Source organism: Lissotriton helveticus, chromosome 7 (genome assembly GCF_964261635.1).
Source record: "Lissotriton helveticus chromosome 7, aLisHel1.1, whole genome shotgun sequence".
Classification (NCBI taxonomy): Eukaryota; Metazoa; Chordata; class Amphibia; order Caudata; family Salamandridae; genus Lissotriton; species Lissotriton helveticus.
The window spans coordinates 117,997,489-118,018,478 of NC_136068.1; the positions used below are offsets into that span (position 1 = coordinate 117,997,489).

The following is a 20,990-nucleotide window of genomic DNA, read 5'->3' on the forward strand; positions in this document are numbered from 1 at the left end:
CCAAACGATATTTCAAACTCGATATTCTGTCCAAACGATATTTTGGAGTCGATATTATGTCTGTGCACCCATTTGTTCCTAGTGGTAAGTCTTTCATAACTGTGGCTGCCAGTCCTAAAGGCCTGAAAGCTGTTTTTGGTGTGAAGTACAAGAGAACACCATTGCTTTTGCTTCAAGAGCGTTGTCTGGGGCTGAGAGTAATTATAGCACCATTGAGAGGGAAGCGTTAAGAATTGTTTGGACAGTGCAAAAATGTAAAACATATATTCGGGACAAGAAATGTGAAATATTTACTGATCACAAACCTTTAGTTTTCCTGTTAGCTGGAAATGGTTTGGGCAAAGCCTCAGCATGCTTAGTAAGATTACTATCCAAATTACAGGAGTATGATCTGATCTTGTGGTCAAGTACATCCAAGGTGGAAGAAATATTCGTGCTGACTGTTTATCTCGTCTTTCTTTACCTTGATTCTGATATTGTGGATGATTTTGACGATTTTTGTGTAGTTGGTCTGGTCGATGCTGTGCCTGCCTGTGACTGAAGCATCAATCAGGATAATTGACTGTGAGCTATGGGGAATGATGAAGTTTTGACAGTGATGAGCTGTCTTTTGAAAATGGTATTTTCATAAGCAATGGGTTGTTTGTGCCTCCAGTACACTTGAGGGAGCGGATTATTGGCATTGCTCATGAGGGCGATATGCGCATTTTAGCTACAGGAAGAGGCTCAAGCAAATTTACTGGTGGGCAGGTTTGGATGGACAAATTGCCAATTTTGTTGCAAAATGTGCCAAATGTTTTGTATCTGATAAACACTGGAAATTAAAGAAGAAACCTTTGTTTCCTGTTCCGTTTCCTAAAATGGTTTGGGAGAAGATTGTGTTAGATTTTTTTGGACCCTTCAATCTTCTTCCATCTGACAATAGATATCTGCTGGTGGCTATTGAATATATATTTTCTAAGGGCCAGATGTATGACCAACAAAATTGCGCCTCACAGATTGCGACTCTTTTGCGAGTCGCCATTTGCCATGTGCAACAGTGTGTTTAACACTGTTTGCAATTCCCAATGGGGTCGCAAATTGCGAGGTTCATTAATAATAATGAGCCTCTCACAATTTGCGAGCCCATTGGGAATGACAGGTCCTCCCAGGTCTGGTGGCCTGCTGGACTCAGCAGACCACCATGTCTTAGACTGCTTTTATATAAAGAAGTTTTTTTTAAAAATGCACCTTGTTTTCCTTAAAGGAAAACGGGGTGCATTTTTAAAAAAATGCAACGTTTTTGTTTCATTTTTTAAGGGCAGGTAGTGGTTCCTGGAACCACTGATTGCCCTTAAAAAATATTTTTAGAGACAGTCACAAAGTGGAAGGGGTCCCTTGGGGACCCCTTCCAAATTGCAACTGCATTACCACTCTCTTGAAAGGGTGGTAATTTGTGAGAGTTTTGAGACTGCAATTGCGGTCGCAAAACGTTCAGACATTGGTTAGAGAGTCGCTATTTGGAAGGGAACGCCCCTTCCAACTAACGAGACTCTAAACACTTTTTTGCGAGCCGTAAATCATTTGCAACTCGTAAAATGGTGTTGGTACATGGCCTTACCAATTTAAGAATGCGCAAACGGGTCGCTAACCCATTTGCGCATGCTAAAATTGGTCGTATATCTGGCCCCAATTGGCTAAATTACTTGTTTCTAGAGGCCGCTGATTCCTCCACGGTGATCTTTTCTCAAGAGTATTTTTAAGATTGAATGCTTCCTTGCTCCATAGTTATTTACAATGGTTTATCTGTTGTCTCAAAACAGATGACAAGTTTTTAGAAAAGTTTGAAATCAAGCACTGTCAAGTTGCATTGTACAGCACCTCCTCTAATGGTCTTGTTGGGAGGGCCAATCATATTTTGAAGGAAGGCATTGAGACTGCTATTGCGGCCAACATTGATGTTGCAAGTTTTTGCAGGAAGAAGTTTGGGTATATCTCACTTTGCCTCATTCTACCACTGGAGTCACTCCTTTTAAAGCACTCAGGGGGAGAGAAGCAAGGGCCAACTAATTCCTGGGTGGTTTTCCAATTTAGCTGCTGCATCTGCTTAAGTCAGTAGAAGGCATCTGGGGGAAGAGCAACATCTCATTAGAGATAGGGTTCTTTCCAAACAACTTATGCAAAAGAAACTATATGACAGCAAGTCAGGAGTCAGAGTTGAACATTTAGTTGTGAACACCTGGGTTCTCGTTAGAAACCATTTAGGGTTCTAAAGGGCAATCTAGATTTTCTCTTCTGGTACATGTGATAAGGGTAAGCCTTCTGTTTTGTTAGAAGGGAGAGGTTGGTGGAATAAAGTTTGTGTGGTGAAGCTCACAGATGATTAGGTAGACATATTCAGCAGTACGTATACTGACAGAGAGGTTAAGAGTGACCCAAGTCTGGACTTTGATGTCCATACTAATATCATATTTGATCCTGCCATTCTTGAGCATATTTCATCTGAAGTTGCAGATTGAATGTTCCTTCATCACTTGTTGGACATGGAAGTGGTGGCTCAGGCTCCAAATCTCAAGTTGTTGGTGGTGATCTGGTCAATGATTTGCCTAGCAACCATACTTCATTGTTGCAATCCAATTTTGCTGGTGAACGTTCATCCTCTCGCAGCCAACGTACCATTAAGCTGCCTTCTAAGTTGAATGATTATGTTCTTAGCTAATAATTTATTTATTTCATTTGTGGGAGGAAGTGGGGTGATGTGGTATGTATTGTGTGGGTATGTTGTGTTTTGTTTCTTTAACTTTTAATCAGAACCCTGGCTTGTCATTTGGTTCTGATTCTTTGGAACCTGGGGGGTGCTTAGTGTGGAGAATAAGTAGAGAGACGCAGGTCCAGGTAACAGGATTTATTCCAAATTGAAGTACAGCTTACAACCACAGGAGGACAGCCAAGCTAGCATAACCGATCTCCTCGTCAACCGCTCCACAGAATCCTTAACTAACATTCCCATGACATACAACCATTCTAACATGAACCATTCTATAAACTAGAATACCACACACCTCCCCCCTTTAAAAAAACCTTTTTTAAAATAAAATAAAAATTTTAAAAAACAAAATACTGGGAAAACAAAAAAAAAACAAAATAAACAAAAGGAACTAAAAACAACCAACGTTTTTGAGCCTAATAGGAGCATGCTTAACACAGAAACTTTTCCTAGTAACATCAATTTCTTGATCAATATTAGAGTCATCAACATTCTCAAGAACTGTATTTTGACAGACAGGAACACTTTCATTATCAACACTCTTTTGAGGTTCCAAATAATCAAAAGCTTCATGAAAACCTGGCAAACCATTCATATTGTCAACAGAATTATCAGAAGAAGATCTTGAATAGTTAAATTTAACAGCTTGTAAATTTGAATTAGGAAATAGAGAATCATTAGATGCTTGTGAATTGCACACAGAGATTCGCCTAAAATTCCAAATATTTCCACCCTCTACTCTAACTGCTTTGCTAAATATCTCTGTAATTTTCAAAGGATCAGACCATTTAGCCTGTCTTCTATTAACCTGTCCACCAAACTTCACACAAACCAGATCACCCACTCTTAATCTAGAAACATTAGACTCTCTTTTTTGATTACTTTGTATCATTTTCTCATGATACTTTTTTACTTGCTCTCTAACTTCATTGAAATCCATCTTTGAATCATAGGAATTCTTAGTCTTCAACCACCACGGCATAAGCTTAGAACCAGGTTTCCTGCCACGCAACATTTCAAAAGGAGAAAGACCAGTTACAGAATTAGGAGAGGTGCGATATGTTAACAAAGTAGCTTGCAAGTCTTTCCTCAATTTCAACCCACTTTTAATAGCCAATTGGCAGGATTATTTTACTACTCTATTGAACCACTCAGTTTGACCATTAGCTTGTGAAAAATAGTTAGAAACTCTTTTGTGTAAGATATTACAACCAGAAATAAAAGATTCAAACTCCTTGCTTACAAACTGTGGACCATTGTTGGAAATAATTTCTTCAGGTAAAACTTCTCTACAGAATACTTCCTCCAAAAATTCGACAACATTCTCTGCACAAACTTTTTCCACTATCTTTAATTCGGGCCATTTACAAAAATAATCAATCAAGATTAACGCAAATATTTCTTTACCCAATTGATAATTAAATGGCCCAATGATGTTAATGCCTAATTTCCTCCAAGGCCCTTGTGCAAATTCAATAGGAGTAACTCCAACAGACAGTGCTTTTGCAGATTTATCACTTAAAGAACACGGGGAACAATTCCTGACCCACCTGTCCACCATGCCATCTAACTCTGGCCACCAATAGAACTCCCTAATTCTTCTCTTCGTTGTGGACATTCATATGTGGCCTTCATGAGCCAACTTGCAAATAAGTTCTCTAAGATTCTTGGGAGGAATAATTTTGTCAGATCTCATTACCATACCGTGAATCAACATAAGCTCATCCTTCACTTTCCAAAATGAGGCCAATTCACGACTCAATTTTCTTTCCTCAGGCCACCCTTTATTCAAAAACACTTGGACTTCTTTTAAAATGTCATCAAGTTCCATCACTTCAGACCATTTAGACTCAGAAATGTGATTGGAGATTTCTTCCCTGAAAATCAAATTGACATCATCCATGGTAAACGCTACATCACATTCTTCACCAAAAGAAGAATCAACATCTTTCTTGATAGGAAAACGTGACATACAATCTACATGAACATTAGACCGACCTGGAATATAAACCACCTGACAACAAAACTCTTGCAATTTTGCTGCAATCCTTGCCAAGCGCGCTGTGAGCATCCTGCCACCACCAGCTGACAACATATTGACCAAAGGTTTATGGTCTGTCCTTAATGATAATTTGGTACCCCATAGAAATTGGCAAAAATGATGAGCTGCACAAGTGCATGCAAGTAATTATTTTTCGATGGTGGAATAATTAATTTCAGAATCTCGAAGAGACCTAGATGCATAAGATACCACATATTCACCGTCCTTACCTTTTTGCATCAGTACAGCACCAATACCGACATTACTGGCATCCACACAAACTGTACATTCCTTACCCACATTAAATGGTCTGAAAAATGGAGCATCTACAAATTTGTTCTTCAGAAAATCAAAAGATTCCTGTTGGTCTTTACCCCATAGAAACTTCACTTTTTTTTTTAACAAGACTCGTAATGGATGCACAATAGTCGAATAATTTTGAACAGATTTGCCATAGAATTCCGTTAAGCCTCAGAATGACAAAAGTTGTTCTTTAGAAGTAGGAATAGGTGCCATAGTAATGCTTTTTACGTGATTAACTTTCGGTTTGATTCCCTCTGAGGAAATTTCATGGCCTAAATATTCTACCTTATTTTGTCTAAATTTGCACTTGGAAAATGTAAGTGTTAAACCTTTCATCTGAATTTTCTGTAGAACAGAATCTAAGGGCCATATGTATCAAGTCAATTTTCATTAGCAAACGATGCGAATCGCAACATACAGCGTTTGTGAATAAACATTTGCTATTTCCTTACATTGCGAGAGTCAAAAATCTGCGAATTACCTTGCGATTTCTCAGTTCGCGAAATTCACAAACGGGAAATCGCATAGTAAGGAATCGCTATGGTATGTATGAAAAAATCCAAAATGCAAATTCACGAAATTCGCAATTTTGAGAATCGCAAGTAGGAGCAGGTGGTAACCAGGTGCAGAATATTTAAGGAGTCCCAGAATGCAACAGAATTTTCTCCACAATGGCTGGGCTGTACGTGATAGCCAGGAGGCTGCGACTCAGAGCTGATGCACAGAGGAGGAGACGCCAGGAGGGGTCGCATTGCTCGCATTTACATCTTCCAGCGCACTGAGGAGGACATCTACACACACTACAGACTGGATGAAGAGAGTATCCTTGATTTAATTGAGGAACTCAAACCCTTCCTTGAACACCCCACACGCAGGACACAATCCATCCCCACCCACATCCAGGTCCTGTGCTCACTGCACCTCTTGGCATCAGGTAGTTTCCAGGGTGTGATAGCATCAGCAGGAGGGGTGTCACAAAGTACACTTTTGCGCTTTTTCCACGCATTCCTTGATGCTATGGTACAGAGGCTGCATCACCACATTCACTTCCCAAGCACACCACAGGCACTAGCCCACACCAAGCAGGACTTCTATCAAATAGCCCAATTCCCCCACGTCGTAGAATGCATAGATGGGACACATGTTGCAATATCCCGTCCCTCCCAGAATGAGTATGTGTTCCGGAATCGCAAAAGCTACCATTCCCTGAACATACAGGTGGTGTGTGATGCCAAACACATCATCACAGACATTGTTGCAAAATACCCAGGCAGCACTCACAACGCTTTCATCTTCCGTCACAGTGGGATACATCGTAGACTCACAAGTTGGGAGTTTGGCGAGGGATATTTACTAGGTAAATGCATTTGAACAGAGGTCACATTTGTTAAGACTAAAATGTGCAGAACTGTGTATAACCATATCCATCCCACCTCACAGGTGACAGTGCGTATGCGGTCCGGGACTTCATACTGACGCCCTACCTGAATCCTGCCAACGCTAGGGAGCGGCGATACAACAGAGCACACATAGCAACCAGAGCACCATTGAGCGCACATTCGGGATACTCAAGAGCGGATTCAAATGCCTCCACAAGAGCGGAGGAGCACTACAATACAGCACCCAGACCTGTTGCAAGATAATGGTAGCATGTGCCATGCTGCACAACATCACCACCAGGATAGGCACACTGGTGGAGCTCAGTGAATCCGATTCACCTGACGTGGAGGGGTCTGGCCCAGAACGTATGCCAGCCGGTGTAGCTGGTGCAGCTGCTCGGCGTCAGAGGTGAGATGAGATTACACGCAACTATTTCTAGGTAAGTAAATAAGACACAATGCTAGATCTCATTTGTGCGACTGTGTTTTATTCTTTAACAGCAGGATCAATTAAGTCACACAGCCTGAATGACACCCAATGTATCTCCCAATGTCCAGCACATGTTATTGTCACAGTGCTAAAATTTAAACAGGAGCAATAGTACAAGTACAGTAGGTAGCTGCACCCATCCAGTGTTCACATTCGCTGCACCTCAAATGTGGCGCTGTCGTGACAAAGCCCCTGTTTGTGGTTGCACAGAGCCCTCCTCAGTTGGGCCAGTAGGCCTACTGTTATGGCCACTACGGCGCCTATCCATGGTGGGTGGGGGGTGGTGCTGCTCCTCCCTGATAGTGCGTCCTCTTCAGTGGGAGACAGGACACCTGGCCCAGTAGTGCGAACTGCCCGCAGCTCATCTACTGCTGATGTGATTTGCACCAGTGCCCTAGCAACGCCCCGGCTGTTGTGTGCCACCTCGCGCTGCATGCAGATGCTGCACCTGGATAGGACATTGGTGGCAGAGGACAAGCGGTTCACCGCCCGTGTGTATAGGTCCAGATAGGCATCACTCTGCACCTAGCAGCACGGTCAGCCTTTAGTTCGTCACAGAGTGCCTCCAGGGCACCTGTCATGCTCCTGAGCCTGACCTCACTTCCCTCTGTAATGCTTTGATGTTTTTTGCTTGCAGGACTGTACCTGCAACATGTGCATCTCCAGGCCGGCAAAGATTGTTTCCTCCCCATGATCTGCACCACTGCTGGATGTGCGTGACCTGCGCCTGCCTGCAACTTGTGGGATTGCGTCAGCACGTGCAAGTTCTTGTCGCTGTGGCTGTGTTGGCTCAGGGTGCACATTGACATCGCTGTCCTGGCCCTCGTCCTCCAATGGGGGTAGTTGTCGGACAACATGTCTCCTGCGTTGCTTTGGAGGGTTGTCCTCCTCCTCTGTGTCCGCCCCTTGCCCTGATGCATCTATGTTTGGGGAATCTGCCTATCTCCCACTGCCTGTAGGGTTCCAGATGGTGCTGTGGATATAAAAGCACACATTTATTAACTGTTCTGACTTGCACTTGACAATTATTAAATATCACTGTTTGGGATTACATGTGTCTTGTATTTGCCTTTCCTGAAGTGCACATGCTATTGGGGACTGGTTGGGTGTACATGCACCACTGTTATGCGTATGTGACTACATATCCCATAATGTATTGCTGTGTGCGCATGTGTACCTGCCCTGGATTTTGTCCTGCCCCTGGCTTGCTGCTGGGGGGGATCTGGGGGGGTGTCAGGGGTGTGATGGGATGCTTCTTACCTGGTCCTGGTCCCGGGTGCTCGGAGGTGTCTAGGTCAGCCACGCCCATGAGGTAGCAGGGTCTCCTCCACCAGTTCCTCCAGAGGTGTGCTGTCAGTGGCTGTGGAGGTTCCTCCACCGGTCATCCTGGACTGCTCCAGCTTGGCAGCCACCTTCTCCTTAGAGCGCTGGCGCAGGTCATACCATCGCTTTCTTAGATCATCAACACTCCTGTGTGTCACCCCAACAGCATCAACTTTCTGCTGAATTTCAGCCCAGATGCGCCGCTTGCATGTTTCAGGCACCCTGAGTGATTTTTTGCCAAAGAGGTGTTCATGGCTGACCACCATTTCTTGGATTAAAACCTCCAACTCTGCCTCAGAGAATTTCTGCTTTCTCTTCCTCTGCCCTTCAGCCTGATGTTGCTGCTGTGTTTCCTGGCTGGCCATGTGTCCACTTTCTGCCATTCTGTTCACCAATGCAGAGTTCACTCTCCAACACTCCTCTCTCTGACTGTGTATCAGCAACTCAGGTGCAGCATGGGTAGTCACACTTCCTGGTTGTGATGTCATCAAGCTGCCCCTGAGTTTCCGATTAGCAGATTTGCAAAATTCGCAATTTTGCGATTGTTTTCCGTTAAGGAATCGCAAAATTGTGATTTTTTTGGGTTAAAGAATCGCTATTGGGGATCTCGCAATGTAAATAACGATTTTTACAGAATCGCTATTTATTTGCGATTTCTTACATACATACCATTTTGCGATTCTGAAATTGCTATTCGCGAAAAATCACAAATTCAGAATCACAAAAAGGTTAATTGATACATATGGCCCAAAATTATTATCATGTTCCACACAATTACTACCAAATATTAGGATGTTGTCTTGAAAGGCAATGCCTTCTTTGCAATTTTCTAACAATTCTTTCATAAGGCATTGAAATACTGAGGCTGCGCTTGATAATCTGAATGGCATCCGTGAAAACTGAAACATACCTTCAGGAGTAACAAAGGCAGTGAGTTTATTAGACACTTCATGCAATTCCACTTGATGATAAGCACTTGCTAAATCAACGGTAGAGAAAACAGTAGCATTAGACAAAGTGGAAATTAATTCATGGATATTTGGAAGGGGATGCTTATCTACCCAAATTTCACTATTCATACTGGAGAGATCCACACACTAGTGGAGCTCTCCAGTGCTTTTGAGCGATAAAACAATGGGGAAACCCATGGAGATGATTCAATAGGTTCAATGATTTCTTTAGAAACCAAATCACTTAACATTTCTTTGAGTTTAGACCTATAAGTCAACGGGACATTCTAACCTTATGTCTAATTGGAATTGCACCATCATTAAGAATGATTTTATGTTGAAAACCAACGTATTTCCCTAATGTATCTTCAAACACTTTGGGGTATTTACTTTTTATGTTTGTGATAAACAATTCATTGTTAATATTCTGATCAGTTTGAGAAAGAACAGTATTTATATCCACAAAATTTCTTGATGAATCACAAATAGAACTTACACTAACAGGAGTAGGTGTGTTTGGGTCAAGTTTTATCCCCAATCCTTGTTGGTTTGGCCAACCAAGAATTGATACACCTTTAGATGCCACATACACTTTACCATTGATCATTCTACCCATGAATTCAATATCGGCCCAAAAATATCCTTCAAGATCTATTCTATGGCCTGAGTACCCTCCCGGTTGTACGTCAGGAAGGCATAACTCACATTCACCCCAAATCTCATTAAAAAGTTTGTTCCCAATGATAGTGTACCATGAACATGAATCTACCATCAATTGAACTGGTTTACCATTGATGTTAATAAAACATTAGGGAAATTTCTTACATTCAAATTCATTCACGGAAAAAATTAAATGTAAGCCATGCAAAACTTCTTCTTCTTGGGAAATATAATTAACCCTCTGAAAAGAACGGCATACATTACTGAAATGTCCCTTTTTCTTACACTTCATGCAAACTTTGTCCCATGCAGGACATCCTTTATAATTACCTACATGGTTGGGACTACCACATCTATAACAAACAATGGTGTTCCTTTAGAAAAAAGTCTTATTATCCACATGTTTTTTTTCCACCTCCTTTTTAAAATAATCCTTTTTAGGATTAGAAGGATTACTTGTTTGGTTCTTTACCAACAAAACCTCTGATTCTGTGCTTTGTACTTTAGCAGATTGATTCCTTATTTCAGACACAAACAATTCAGATTGTTCGATTCCTTTAGCAATATTGATAACCGCACTAAGAGTGGATTCTGTACCCAACCATAGTGTTTCTTGAATTGTTTTACTTTTAGTTTTCATCATTATCTGGTCTCTAAGTATTTGTTCATAAGAAATAGTTTTGAAAGCATACGAACAAGCTAGAGAACGTAATGCTGATACATAATCTTCAATAGATTCTTCAACTTTGTGGGCCGTGAGTAAAACTTGAAAGTGGAGTGGTGTGGCTCACTGGTTAGAGGCGGCAGACCCGGAAGCAGAGGTCGAGCCGGGACCAGGGTTCGATTCCCGACGCGGCAGGGTCTTTAACCAAGGTCAATAATTCTCGCCTCGGTGCCTACTCTAACCATGGATCCCACTCAGCAACTCTGGGCAATAGCTTGCTAAATCTCCACTTACGGCCCCTCAGTGCTGGGGATGCTTGTCTTCACCTTGGAGATGCCCAAGCGGGACCATCTCACAGGAAAAGCCAAGATGGGTTCCCCAGCGGTATACAGCGCCGGGACGCCCCGTTGCTGGGGTAGCCGCGCGCTTTACAAGTATACAACATTTACATTTCCATTTACATTACAGTATTAATCTGTCTTCCAAAGCGAATTTTCATTTGTTTCGTAGCCTTTTCAAAAACAACCATGTCGCAAGCTTCTTCAATAGGAGGTAAATTATCAAACTCCTTTATGCCTGCGCCACCTAAACAATGTCTAATAAAGCGAGTGTCCTTTTAGCTGAACAACCATCTTTTTCTAAAACAGCCACATAAGCTAAAAACATGGGAAACCATAAATCCCATTCTATACTTGGTTCTCCAGCAACTTGTAAAAAATGTGGTGGTGCAGAAATGTTAGACATGGTTGAGGCTATAAACTAATAATTAAGTCAAACAGAATATAGGTTGAAAATAGTAATAATACAAATAATACCTTGTATCTTGAGTAAAGAAGAAAATGAGGGAAACAATAGTGCTTGAAAAAATGATAACGTCTTGAAAATATGGATGAACTATCTCACTTAAGGAGTTATAACACTTAAAGAAGTAATGTCAGAAACTCTGGCTGAATTTGACAGAAACGCCGATGAAAATCCAAGATGGGCGCTGCGTGTGCAACGTGAGGTCAAAGGCACAATCCCAGAAGGCAATGCTCACAAGAACGCTGTCGGAGAATTCTTGAGGATGCAAGGCATTCGGAGAAACGGAGTGGCGCATGCATAAGGAATTCAAATAATTCGCTGGAGCGTTTCAATACCGCTCGAAGATGCGGTCGAAAGAAACGGCACCAAATTCCAAAATTATCCGAAGCAAGTACACAACAGCGAGAAAAAAGTTTAGGCAATATTTTTCTTTTAACCGTCAGCGCAAGGTAAAACGAAGCGCTCGGTTAAAAAAAAAAGTCACATTGTGTAATAGTAAAAAAACCCACAAAAAAAACGTTACCAAACGGTGTTCCGGCAATCACACCGACAATCAGTGCCACAATACTGAAGTCGATTATTTTGAAGTTAGAAGGCAGTTTGTAGAGTGATATTGAGTGAACGCTGTCTCCAAAGTAAAAGTCTGTATCCCAAACATCGCCAATATTTATGTGGAGAATAAGTAGAGAGACGCAGGTCCAGGTAACAGGATTTATTCCAAATTGAAGTACAGCTTAACAACCACAGGAGGACAACCAGACTTGCACGACTGATCTCCTAGTCAACCGCTCCACAGAATCCTTAACCAACATTCCCATGACATACAACCATTCTAACATGAACCCTTCTATAAACTAGAATACCACACTTAGGTTGTCTAGCAGTGGTCAGTTGAGGCTTTGCTGTCTTGCTTGTATGCTGTTTAGCCGTGGGTTCTTGTTATTGGACTTCGTTCAATAAATGCTTCGCTTTCTACATACCTGTCTCAGCTTCAAGTCATTTCAGCTTCACCCCGATACTACATGAACAGCACTGGGTTTGTTGAATTTTTTTTTCAAAAGTAAAAAATAAACAGACAAGATATGGCAAATCATTAAGTTTCTAAGCAGAAAAAACAGACTCAGACACAGTTCAGTTGTTCATCGTGATATATTTCATAAGCATCCAACTCTTAGAAGAACTGCATTCATGTCAAGCAGAACAATACAACAGCTTTGCGAACAACTTTCTTTGCCCTGTCGCCATCCCCTGAGGACAGTGAAGAAACACAACCAATGCCTGAGATGGGCATGGGGAGCGGGCGGTGAACCTGCGGCGGCTGACCGGCCATTAAAGACTGCGTGTCCGCCACACCTGCATGTTTGCACACGGAAAAAGGCCACAGCGTTGACAGAAGAAGCGTGTCAGCAATAAAAGCTGAGGTAAGGACGAGACAAGCGGAAGAAAGGAAGCAGTCCGTGCCAGAAGGGCATGGGGTAGAGGTGCATTCTGGGAAAGCGGTGGAACAGGCAGCCATGCCCTGTGCAGCGCTGGAGGCTGTCGTGAGTGTTCAATAAGGCTTAAACATAAATAAATCTGTAATCCAGTACACAGTTCATCACAGTCCATTTGGTTGCCTCGATTTTGAGGGGTGGCTCAGTCGGTAAAAACCAGGGAGACTCACCTCTCACATTTTGATCGCTATGTCCGCCTGTTGTGTAAATGTGTGTGACTCGGTTGTAGCACTCTTTGAGAAGCACTCACGTGTTGGCAAACCCTTCGGCCTCATTCTTCCGTATGTTTCTGAGTCATGTGCTTTCATGTGAAACTAGGGCGTCATGGCAGTGGCTATACGAAGGGCCCCGATAGCCCCCCCATCATACTTGGTGGGGAGGGGCATTGGACAGGCTGTAGATACGTCATGTAGGGAACGCAGAGTCATTCCAGGACCCACTGTATAATGAAATTAGTAATGCACCATCCCCACATGCTATCCGGAAGTGAAGACTACCTGCTACTGGGAAGCTAGGTGTAAACATTGTCAATTAGTACATTTTCTGTGTTGTTCGTCCTGGCACGGGTCCAGTTTTGAATTAAATATCAGAAGTGAAGGCCCCGTAAAACATTTCTCCGGGCCCACCCCGGTGATATTTGCTATGTACATACATTAACCCAAACAACTCTCTCACTCTGTGTGGGAAAGCCAGCAAAGCCCATATAGACCCATGGCATGTGGGTCATGCTATATTATAGTAACAAGAGAGTGAGGCTTGCATATAATCATTCATTCAGTATATACACAACGAGTCAGTCTCTCTTCAGCACCCTAAAGAAGAGAGCTGATCCTATCTATACAGTGAATCATTCCCTGTGAATGCCGCTTCTTACTCTTTTTATAGGACTGCACTGACTTTACTTGGTGCCCTCCCAACTGTACGTAGGAAAACAGGCCTCCTCGGCTCGTATAAAGAAGACAACCTAATCTTCACCTGCATATTAGGAAAATGTCACCTGCTGAAGACACCATTACAAGCATGCATTGGATAAACGCTCAAAAACGACGTCATGAGACAGGCCACACATGTGGGTCAGACTATGTCATATACAATCTGTGAAGAGGGTCCTCTAAGTTGGGATCCGCCATATATGTGCAAAAAATTTGCTCTCTCTCTCCCTTGAGGGTCCCTCCTCTCTCCATGCCTGTCCACCCTCAGCCAGTATGTTCCTGCATCCACTCAACAATCCTAGACACACATTTGCTCCATCTCCCCCACCCCGAATAAACAGATAACTTGTTTCTATGCACATGCCCTTCTTGAAGACCTGAACCTACAACTCTACACATTCTGCTTACTTATTAGTGCAATTAAAACCTTGAGGCCACTTCTTTTCCAAGTCAGCAGATTTGAAGGCTCCAGACACTTGGGGTTTTCCATTCCCCCAACTCTATTTAAATTGGAGCTTGCAGAGAACTACCGGGCTGTCTCACAAGCTCTTTTGGGTCGTACACTAGGGAACAAAATTGGTTTGTAGCTCCTGTGTCACCCCCTCCAACACCCTCAAGATAACATGATCCATTCAGAGAACCTCCAGGCCCGATCCTGAACCCCTTTACTATTGTCCAAATGACAGGCACATCGCCAGACAACATTTTTCAGTCTTTGTACTTTCTTCTGCATTGTCACTTTGGCAAATGTCTGCAATAAGAGACCTTTAAAATAAGTCATTTTAAGTATTTACATATCTTACATTTTTGCATCTTGGGTGGCATATCAATTGTACGATATAGGCGATTTGAAGTGTTTCTGCCTTTACTCTGTGTTTAAGATGGGATGGCATAGTTAAGGCCATGTTATGGTGTGTTCAGGCTTTCACCTATAGATGTTCACAAAAACACTCTGTTTCAAGTGCATGCTACACCTTAAAAGAGTCCATGCCTGCTAGTTGATAAAGGCCACTGTGACCTTCCTAGACTCTAGATTCAACTTGAGGCACACAAGCAATACCTTGGCATGCCAGCGGCAAGAACCTTCTCCCCCTTTGGCATCTGAAGTGGTTGTTAGCCCCTGCTCATGGGCAGCACCATCTTGTATCAAAGGGCGGTAATCTGTGTCAACTCAGCTTGCTCGTTGGAGGGACCCTGTTGGTCTGAACTCATCATGGGCAGTTCCAGGCCTAGTCATGCGGGGTTGTTAGTCCCTTCAGAGTTCTTGCATGCATAGGCAACATCCTTGGCAATGCTGCACATGCGGTTGGACATCTGCAGCTCAGACCTGAAGGCGGCGGGGAAGCAGAACTTGCGGAAGCAGGCCTTGAAGTTCTCATCCAGAAAGGCATAGAGTATAGGGTTAAGGCTGCTGTTGACATAGCCTAGCGCAATGCAGAAGTGCAGGATCACCACCTTGGCCTCGCTGTCGGGCTTGGCACCCAGGCACTGAACCAGCACAAAGATCTGGATGGGGGTCCAACAGATGACAAAGACCGCAACCACCACCAGGACCAGGCGAGTGATGCGCCGCAAGTTGCGGTCCTTCTCCTTGGAGCCCGAGAGGACACGCACGTTCTTTAGTCGCCGGATCATCAGGCTGTAGCAGATGGTGATGATGAGGACAGGAATGACGAAGGAGAAGACAAAGACGCAGATCCCAAAGACTGGGTCCCAGTAATCTTCTGGCACTGGGATTTGCACTAGGCACTCCACCTCTGTATGGAAATATAATTAAAAAACACAAGGCTCAGTGCATACACCCAGAAATGTAGGATCATGTATTCATTTCCATGTTGAAAATAACATTATTTACACAAAATCAATAACATGTTAAAATGAATTACATTTCAAAGTAAAGCAATTGCCATTAGACAAATAGGTCCTGATTATGTTGTCAGTTGGAGCTGCCTCCGACCGACATCTTTGCAGATTTGGGACTGACCGACCTCCGGTCAGTGCTCCCGACCGCAGTGTTACAATGCAACCGCACTCCCATTTCTCTATAGAAGCTTGTGCTGCAACCATATACAAGCCGTAGCACAAGCTCCCATAAAGAAATGGGAGTTTCTGTTAATCCCTGCACCACGTTAGCAGGGGGCCCCCCTCGGCCCCCAACCAGAGGCTGCAGGAAGAAGGGGGCACTGCTAGGAGTCCCCAAAGTTGCTTTCTGAAAGGCTTTCCATGTCGGAAAGCTCGACATGGAAAGCCTGTCGGAAACCAACATCGTAATCCCTATGGCAGAAAAGCTGTGGTATGGGGATTACGTTCCGGTTCCAACTGGCGAAAGCCAGTCTTAATGACTGTGCGGTTTCAATTCCGGCTGCCAAAATTGAAATTAGGTGGTTGGAATTTAAACCGTCAATGCCTGTTGTAAAGCCTCCTGCCTGCGATCTGAGGCTTTCCAACCGACATCACAATCAGGCCCATAATGTTTCATAACGTACAACAGCATAATAATATTATTTTTTGAATCAGGGCAATCTTTAATCTCTAACTCCCCAACCCTTACCCCCTTAATTTTATGTAATTCTGCCATACATACCATACACCTCCTTACCCTTTAACCTATTTTTCTCAGCTGACTAATTCATCTAGAAATAGAACAAATCATATCCAATACTTCTGTGCCTCTAGTTAAATAGCAGTGTGCTGCATCTTAGTTTTTCTGAAGGCTTTGGTCTTTATAGGTCAAGCCTAGCAGCGCACATGCGCTGCTCTGCGAGGCTTCTTGTGTTTACTTTGTGTGGATCTGACTCCCCCTACACTTTCGATTGGCTTTTGTGTTTGTCTTTCAATAATGAAAGCAGGCAAATGGCTAAAGGCGGGTGCTTGTCCCTCCTGTTCTGTAATGTTTACTCCCACTGCGTTTTGCTCTCTGGAGCAAGCAGCGGCACGCAGGGTGGCAACTGCATTCCACGTGGATCAGGTTACTATTTACAGACAAAATGCCGTGCTTTCGTTTTCGCTTGTTTTGTTTGTTTCCTAATAGCCCACATTCCATTTTTATTTTTTTGATTTCTTGATTCTTGAGTTAGTGGTTAACTTGTCAGAGATCTCCGATAAATTAAATAACTACTGGTGCAAGAAATATTTCCGAGCTAGTTTACAAAAATAAAGTTTCTATCATTTATGGCCGACTGGGGGTGACTTGTGTGAAAGACGTGCTCCATTGGCTCTGTTGCTGGCGTGTGGCACGTCCATCAATGTACCTGACTTTCTAACTGCAGTGTGGTACCTCATCTGGTGAAGAGCGAAAGAATAAGGGTGTAAACTGAGTTGCAGCAACCTGTGTACACGAGTAGGCGGTTTTAGGAGGAAAATGAATAAACTACTTGTCCCCCTCTGAGTCGACCTCTTTTAACGCCTTTAATTGATTTCTTTGAACTCATTAGCTACACATGTTTTTAATGCTACTCCCGGGCAGCAGCTCATTTAAGGTTCAAGTCGAATGGAACAGTAGGCACTGTACAAGAGTGCATGTGTTTTCCTGATGTGTGCCTCATGTACTGCTGTTGCTCTCTCGCCTGTGTGCTTGTCTCCCCTCCCTCAGTATTGTGTTTACCCACGTGTGCTTCTCGTAAAAGCTCCCCATTCCTCTTCATCGCCCATGTTGCTTCCTACCCACCCTCCATATTGCTTCCCCCACCTATCCCTTCCACGTTGCTTCTGCCCCCGCCCTCCATGTTGCTCCCCCAGTTATGCTTCATTCCCCACCTGCAGCCTTTGTGTTGGTTCCCCCCACATGAGACCTCTGTGTTACTACCTCCTAAAAAATTCTATTTATAAATTCGTCACTTATAAAGCGCACTGTCACCGTACGGGAATCCTGGCGCTGTCTTATGTGTGCTCATCTGGGCTCATGGTATGTGGGGGGTCTCTCCAGTTTAGTGGAGTTATGCTCTAGGATAGAACCATGTCTTCAGTCTCTTCCTAAACTGAAAAAGATCTTCCAGCTGTTTCATCTCAAGTGGAAGATAATTCCAAAGTCATGCAGCAGAGATGCTGAAAGCCCTACCTCCTGATTTTGTTTTTTTAATCTTGGTACCTTCACCATTTTGGCGGAGGAGGAGCAAAGGCTCCTAGCAAGGACATACCAGACAAATTTATTCTGCATTGGTTTATGTCCAGACCCATGCAGAACCTTGAATACTAGGCAATGAGACTTGAATTGAACTCTTTGAAGTATAGGAAGCCAGTGCAGCTCCGACAAGGTCAAGGAGGCAGATGAGCGTATTGGCCTTCTCAAGGCTAGCTTAGCTGCTATGCTATCGTTTGAATTCTCTGGAGCCCCTCAATCAAATATCTTAGAGACTCCAGCAACAAGGCACTATTGAGTTACATTTTTTAATTCACTAATCCAACTCGGATTTGTAAATAAAAAAAAACTGCATTGTCATTGCGAGACCTATTGGCTTTGCCGATGCTTGTTTTGCATTTATGAGGGTGAAAGGAGGTTGCTCGCTAATATTTCATTTTTCTTTTAGGCTGTTTCAGGGACTGTAAAACACTAACAGCGAAGATTCATCAAGCGAATTGCGCTCGCGAAAGGGCCAGATTCTGAGAATCTGGCCCTTTACGAGTGCAATTTTTGCATTTGGGATTCCTCATCCCAAATGCAAAAATCGCTAATAAAGAATTCGCTAATATGCGAGGATTAGCATTTAAGGAATCTCTATTAGAGATTCCTTAAATGCTATTCATGAAACATTTAAAAATTGTGAATTCGCAATTTAGGACCGCTATTTACCACGAAGTCAAACCTCGTGGTAAATAGCGAAAACTTAGAAAAATGCATTTTAATGCATTTTTCTAAGTTGCATGTTACACACACACATGTCCTTTGGACATGTGTGTGCACAACATCAGTGTAAATTCACATTTCAGGGGTGCTACAGGGTGTCCTTTGGACACCCCTGCATCCTTGAAATCGCATCCTTATTTGCGATTAGCAAATTGCTACTCGCAAATAAGGAATAACTCCCCATTCATTCCTATGGATGTATGACGTTACAACGCATACTTTTACAACGCATACCGTTACAACAAATTTTTTACAACGCAAAAACTTTTACAACGCATACCATTACAACGCATGTTTTTACAACGCAAGTACCTTTACAACGCATACCATTACAACGTAAGTATTGGTAAGTATATAATATTTTTTTTATTTTAAATTAATTGTAATTAATATAATTTAATTTAATTTAATTTATTTAAATTTTTTTTTTACCCTGTACCCCTGTACCCCAAAAACGCCAAAATAACCCTGAACCCTAAAAATACCCCTGTACCCCAAAAACCCAAAACTGTCCCTGAACCCTAAAAATACCCCTGTACCCCAAAAACCCAAAACTGTCCCTGAACCCTAAAAATACCCCTGTACCCCAAAAACCCAAAACTGACCCTGAACCCTAAAAATACCCCTTTACCCCAAAACTGAAAACTGACTCTGAACCCTAAAAATACCCCTTTACCCAAAAACTGAAAACTGGCCCTGAACCCTAAAAATACCCCTTTACCCAAAAGCTGAAAACTGACCCTGAACCCTAAAAATACCCCTTTACCCAAAAACTGAAAACTGACCCTGAACCATAAAAATACCCCTTTACCCAAAAACTGAAAACTGACCCTGAACCCTAAAAATACCCCTTTACCCAAAAACTGAAAACTGACCCCGAACCCTAAAAATACCCCTTTACCCAAAAACTGAAAACTGACCCTGAACCTTAAAAATACCCCTTTACCCAAAAACTGAAAACTGACCCTGAACCCTAAAAATACCCCTTTACCCAAAAACTGAAAACTGACCCTGAACCCTAAAAATACCCCTTTACCCAAAAACTGAAAACTGACCCTGAACCCTAAAAATACCCCTTTACCCAAAAACTAAAAACTGACCCTGAACCCTAAAAATACCCCTTAAAAAAACCCAAACAAAATAAAATTTTAAATATAATTATATACTTACCAATACTTACGTTGTAATGGTATGCGTTGTAAAGGTACTTGCGTTGTAAAAACATGCGTTGTAATGGTATGCGTTGTAAAAGTTTTTGCGTTGTAAAAGTTTCGTTGTAATGGTAGTGCGTTGTAAAAGTTGCGTTGTAAAGGTTGTTTCCCATTCCTATGGGCCTGTAGGCCCATAGGAATGCATGGGGAGTTATTCCTTATTTGCGATTAGCAATTTGCTAATCGCAAATAAGGAACATGTAGGAATCGCAATATTTTTTGCAATTCCTACATGAATCCCGTTTTGCAAGTCCCTAATAGCGATTCCTTATGAATCGCTATTAAAGACTCGCAAAACGGGTCTTTGATGAATCTAGCAGTAAGTCTTCCTTGGTCTCGATGTGCTCAGCTCAGTCTGCTCCAGAACTCTTGCTTTGTGTGGGAATGCAAGTTGGGGTGAGCAGGTAGGGGTGGTTTGGGAGGGGCAAGATCAAGTCTGCTTGAATTACAAATGGTGCCTTTCAGTTCCAAATTCAGCACTGACACCACTTCAGGTTCTGCGCCAATTTCTGCATTTTTGAAAATAAAACAAACTTTATTGTTATTAGATTTTTATCAACAACATACAACTATTATTTTATCTGTGTTTTTCTTGCAGGGTGATGTATGCGTGTTCGTATTGTATACCAAAGATTATTGCATGCTACGAAGATCTTACGCTTTTAATAATGTGGCAATGTCGCATATTTTTCAAAGACCATTCCACACATTTTTTTCAAAGGTAATTAATTCTTTGTTTGCTCTCGAAATAAAGATGCAAGAATTTTCCCTAAATACTTCTCTGCCTACTTTTCAATCAACTTTGTTTATGTCTCTACATTTCCCCCCCCCCCCAAGAAATCATTGTTTATTTTCGAAAAACACTGGGTTTTACTTTTCAAAATAATCCTCTGAGCATTTTTACTTGTTTGTGTCCATTTTAGAGGAACCTTGTGACAATTTTCTAATAATTATTCTCATTTTTTTTGTCAGTTATTCACATAATTATTTAACTGTATTTCTTGGAGATTGAAACTTAGCGAAGTACTTTTCGTTAGAAAACCAAACTATTTTCCTCAATCTCCACTTTAAATTGATTGAATTTTGCAAAGTGTTATCTTCACCCTTATTTTTCAGTGCTTTGCAGGTTATTCTCACCACATTGAAATATA

At 42.3% G+C, this 20,990-nt stretch overlaps 1 protein-coding gene across 1 annotated transcript in view; it reads right to left on the reverse strand.

Moving 5' to 3' along the window:
* Positions 1–12,546: 12,546 nt before the first annotated feature.
* The window catches only part of OPRL1 (opioid related nociceptin receptor 1), a 205,432-nt gene continuing 196,988 nt past the window's right edge, over positions 12,547–20,990 (reverse strand). The window contains exon 3 of the mRNA XM_078650431.1: positions 12,547–15,542. Coding sequence (XP_078506557.1) covers positions 15,019–15,542 — 524 coding nt within the window. The 3' untranslated portion in view covers positions 12,547–15,018. The remainder of the gene's footprint in view (positions 15,543–20,990) is intronic.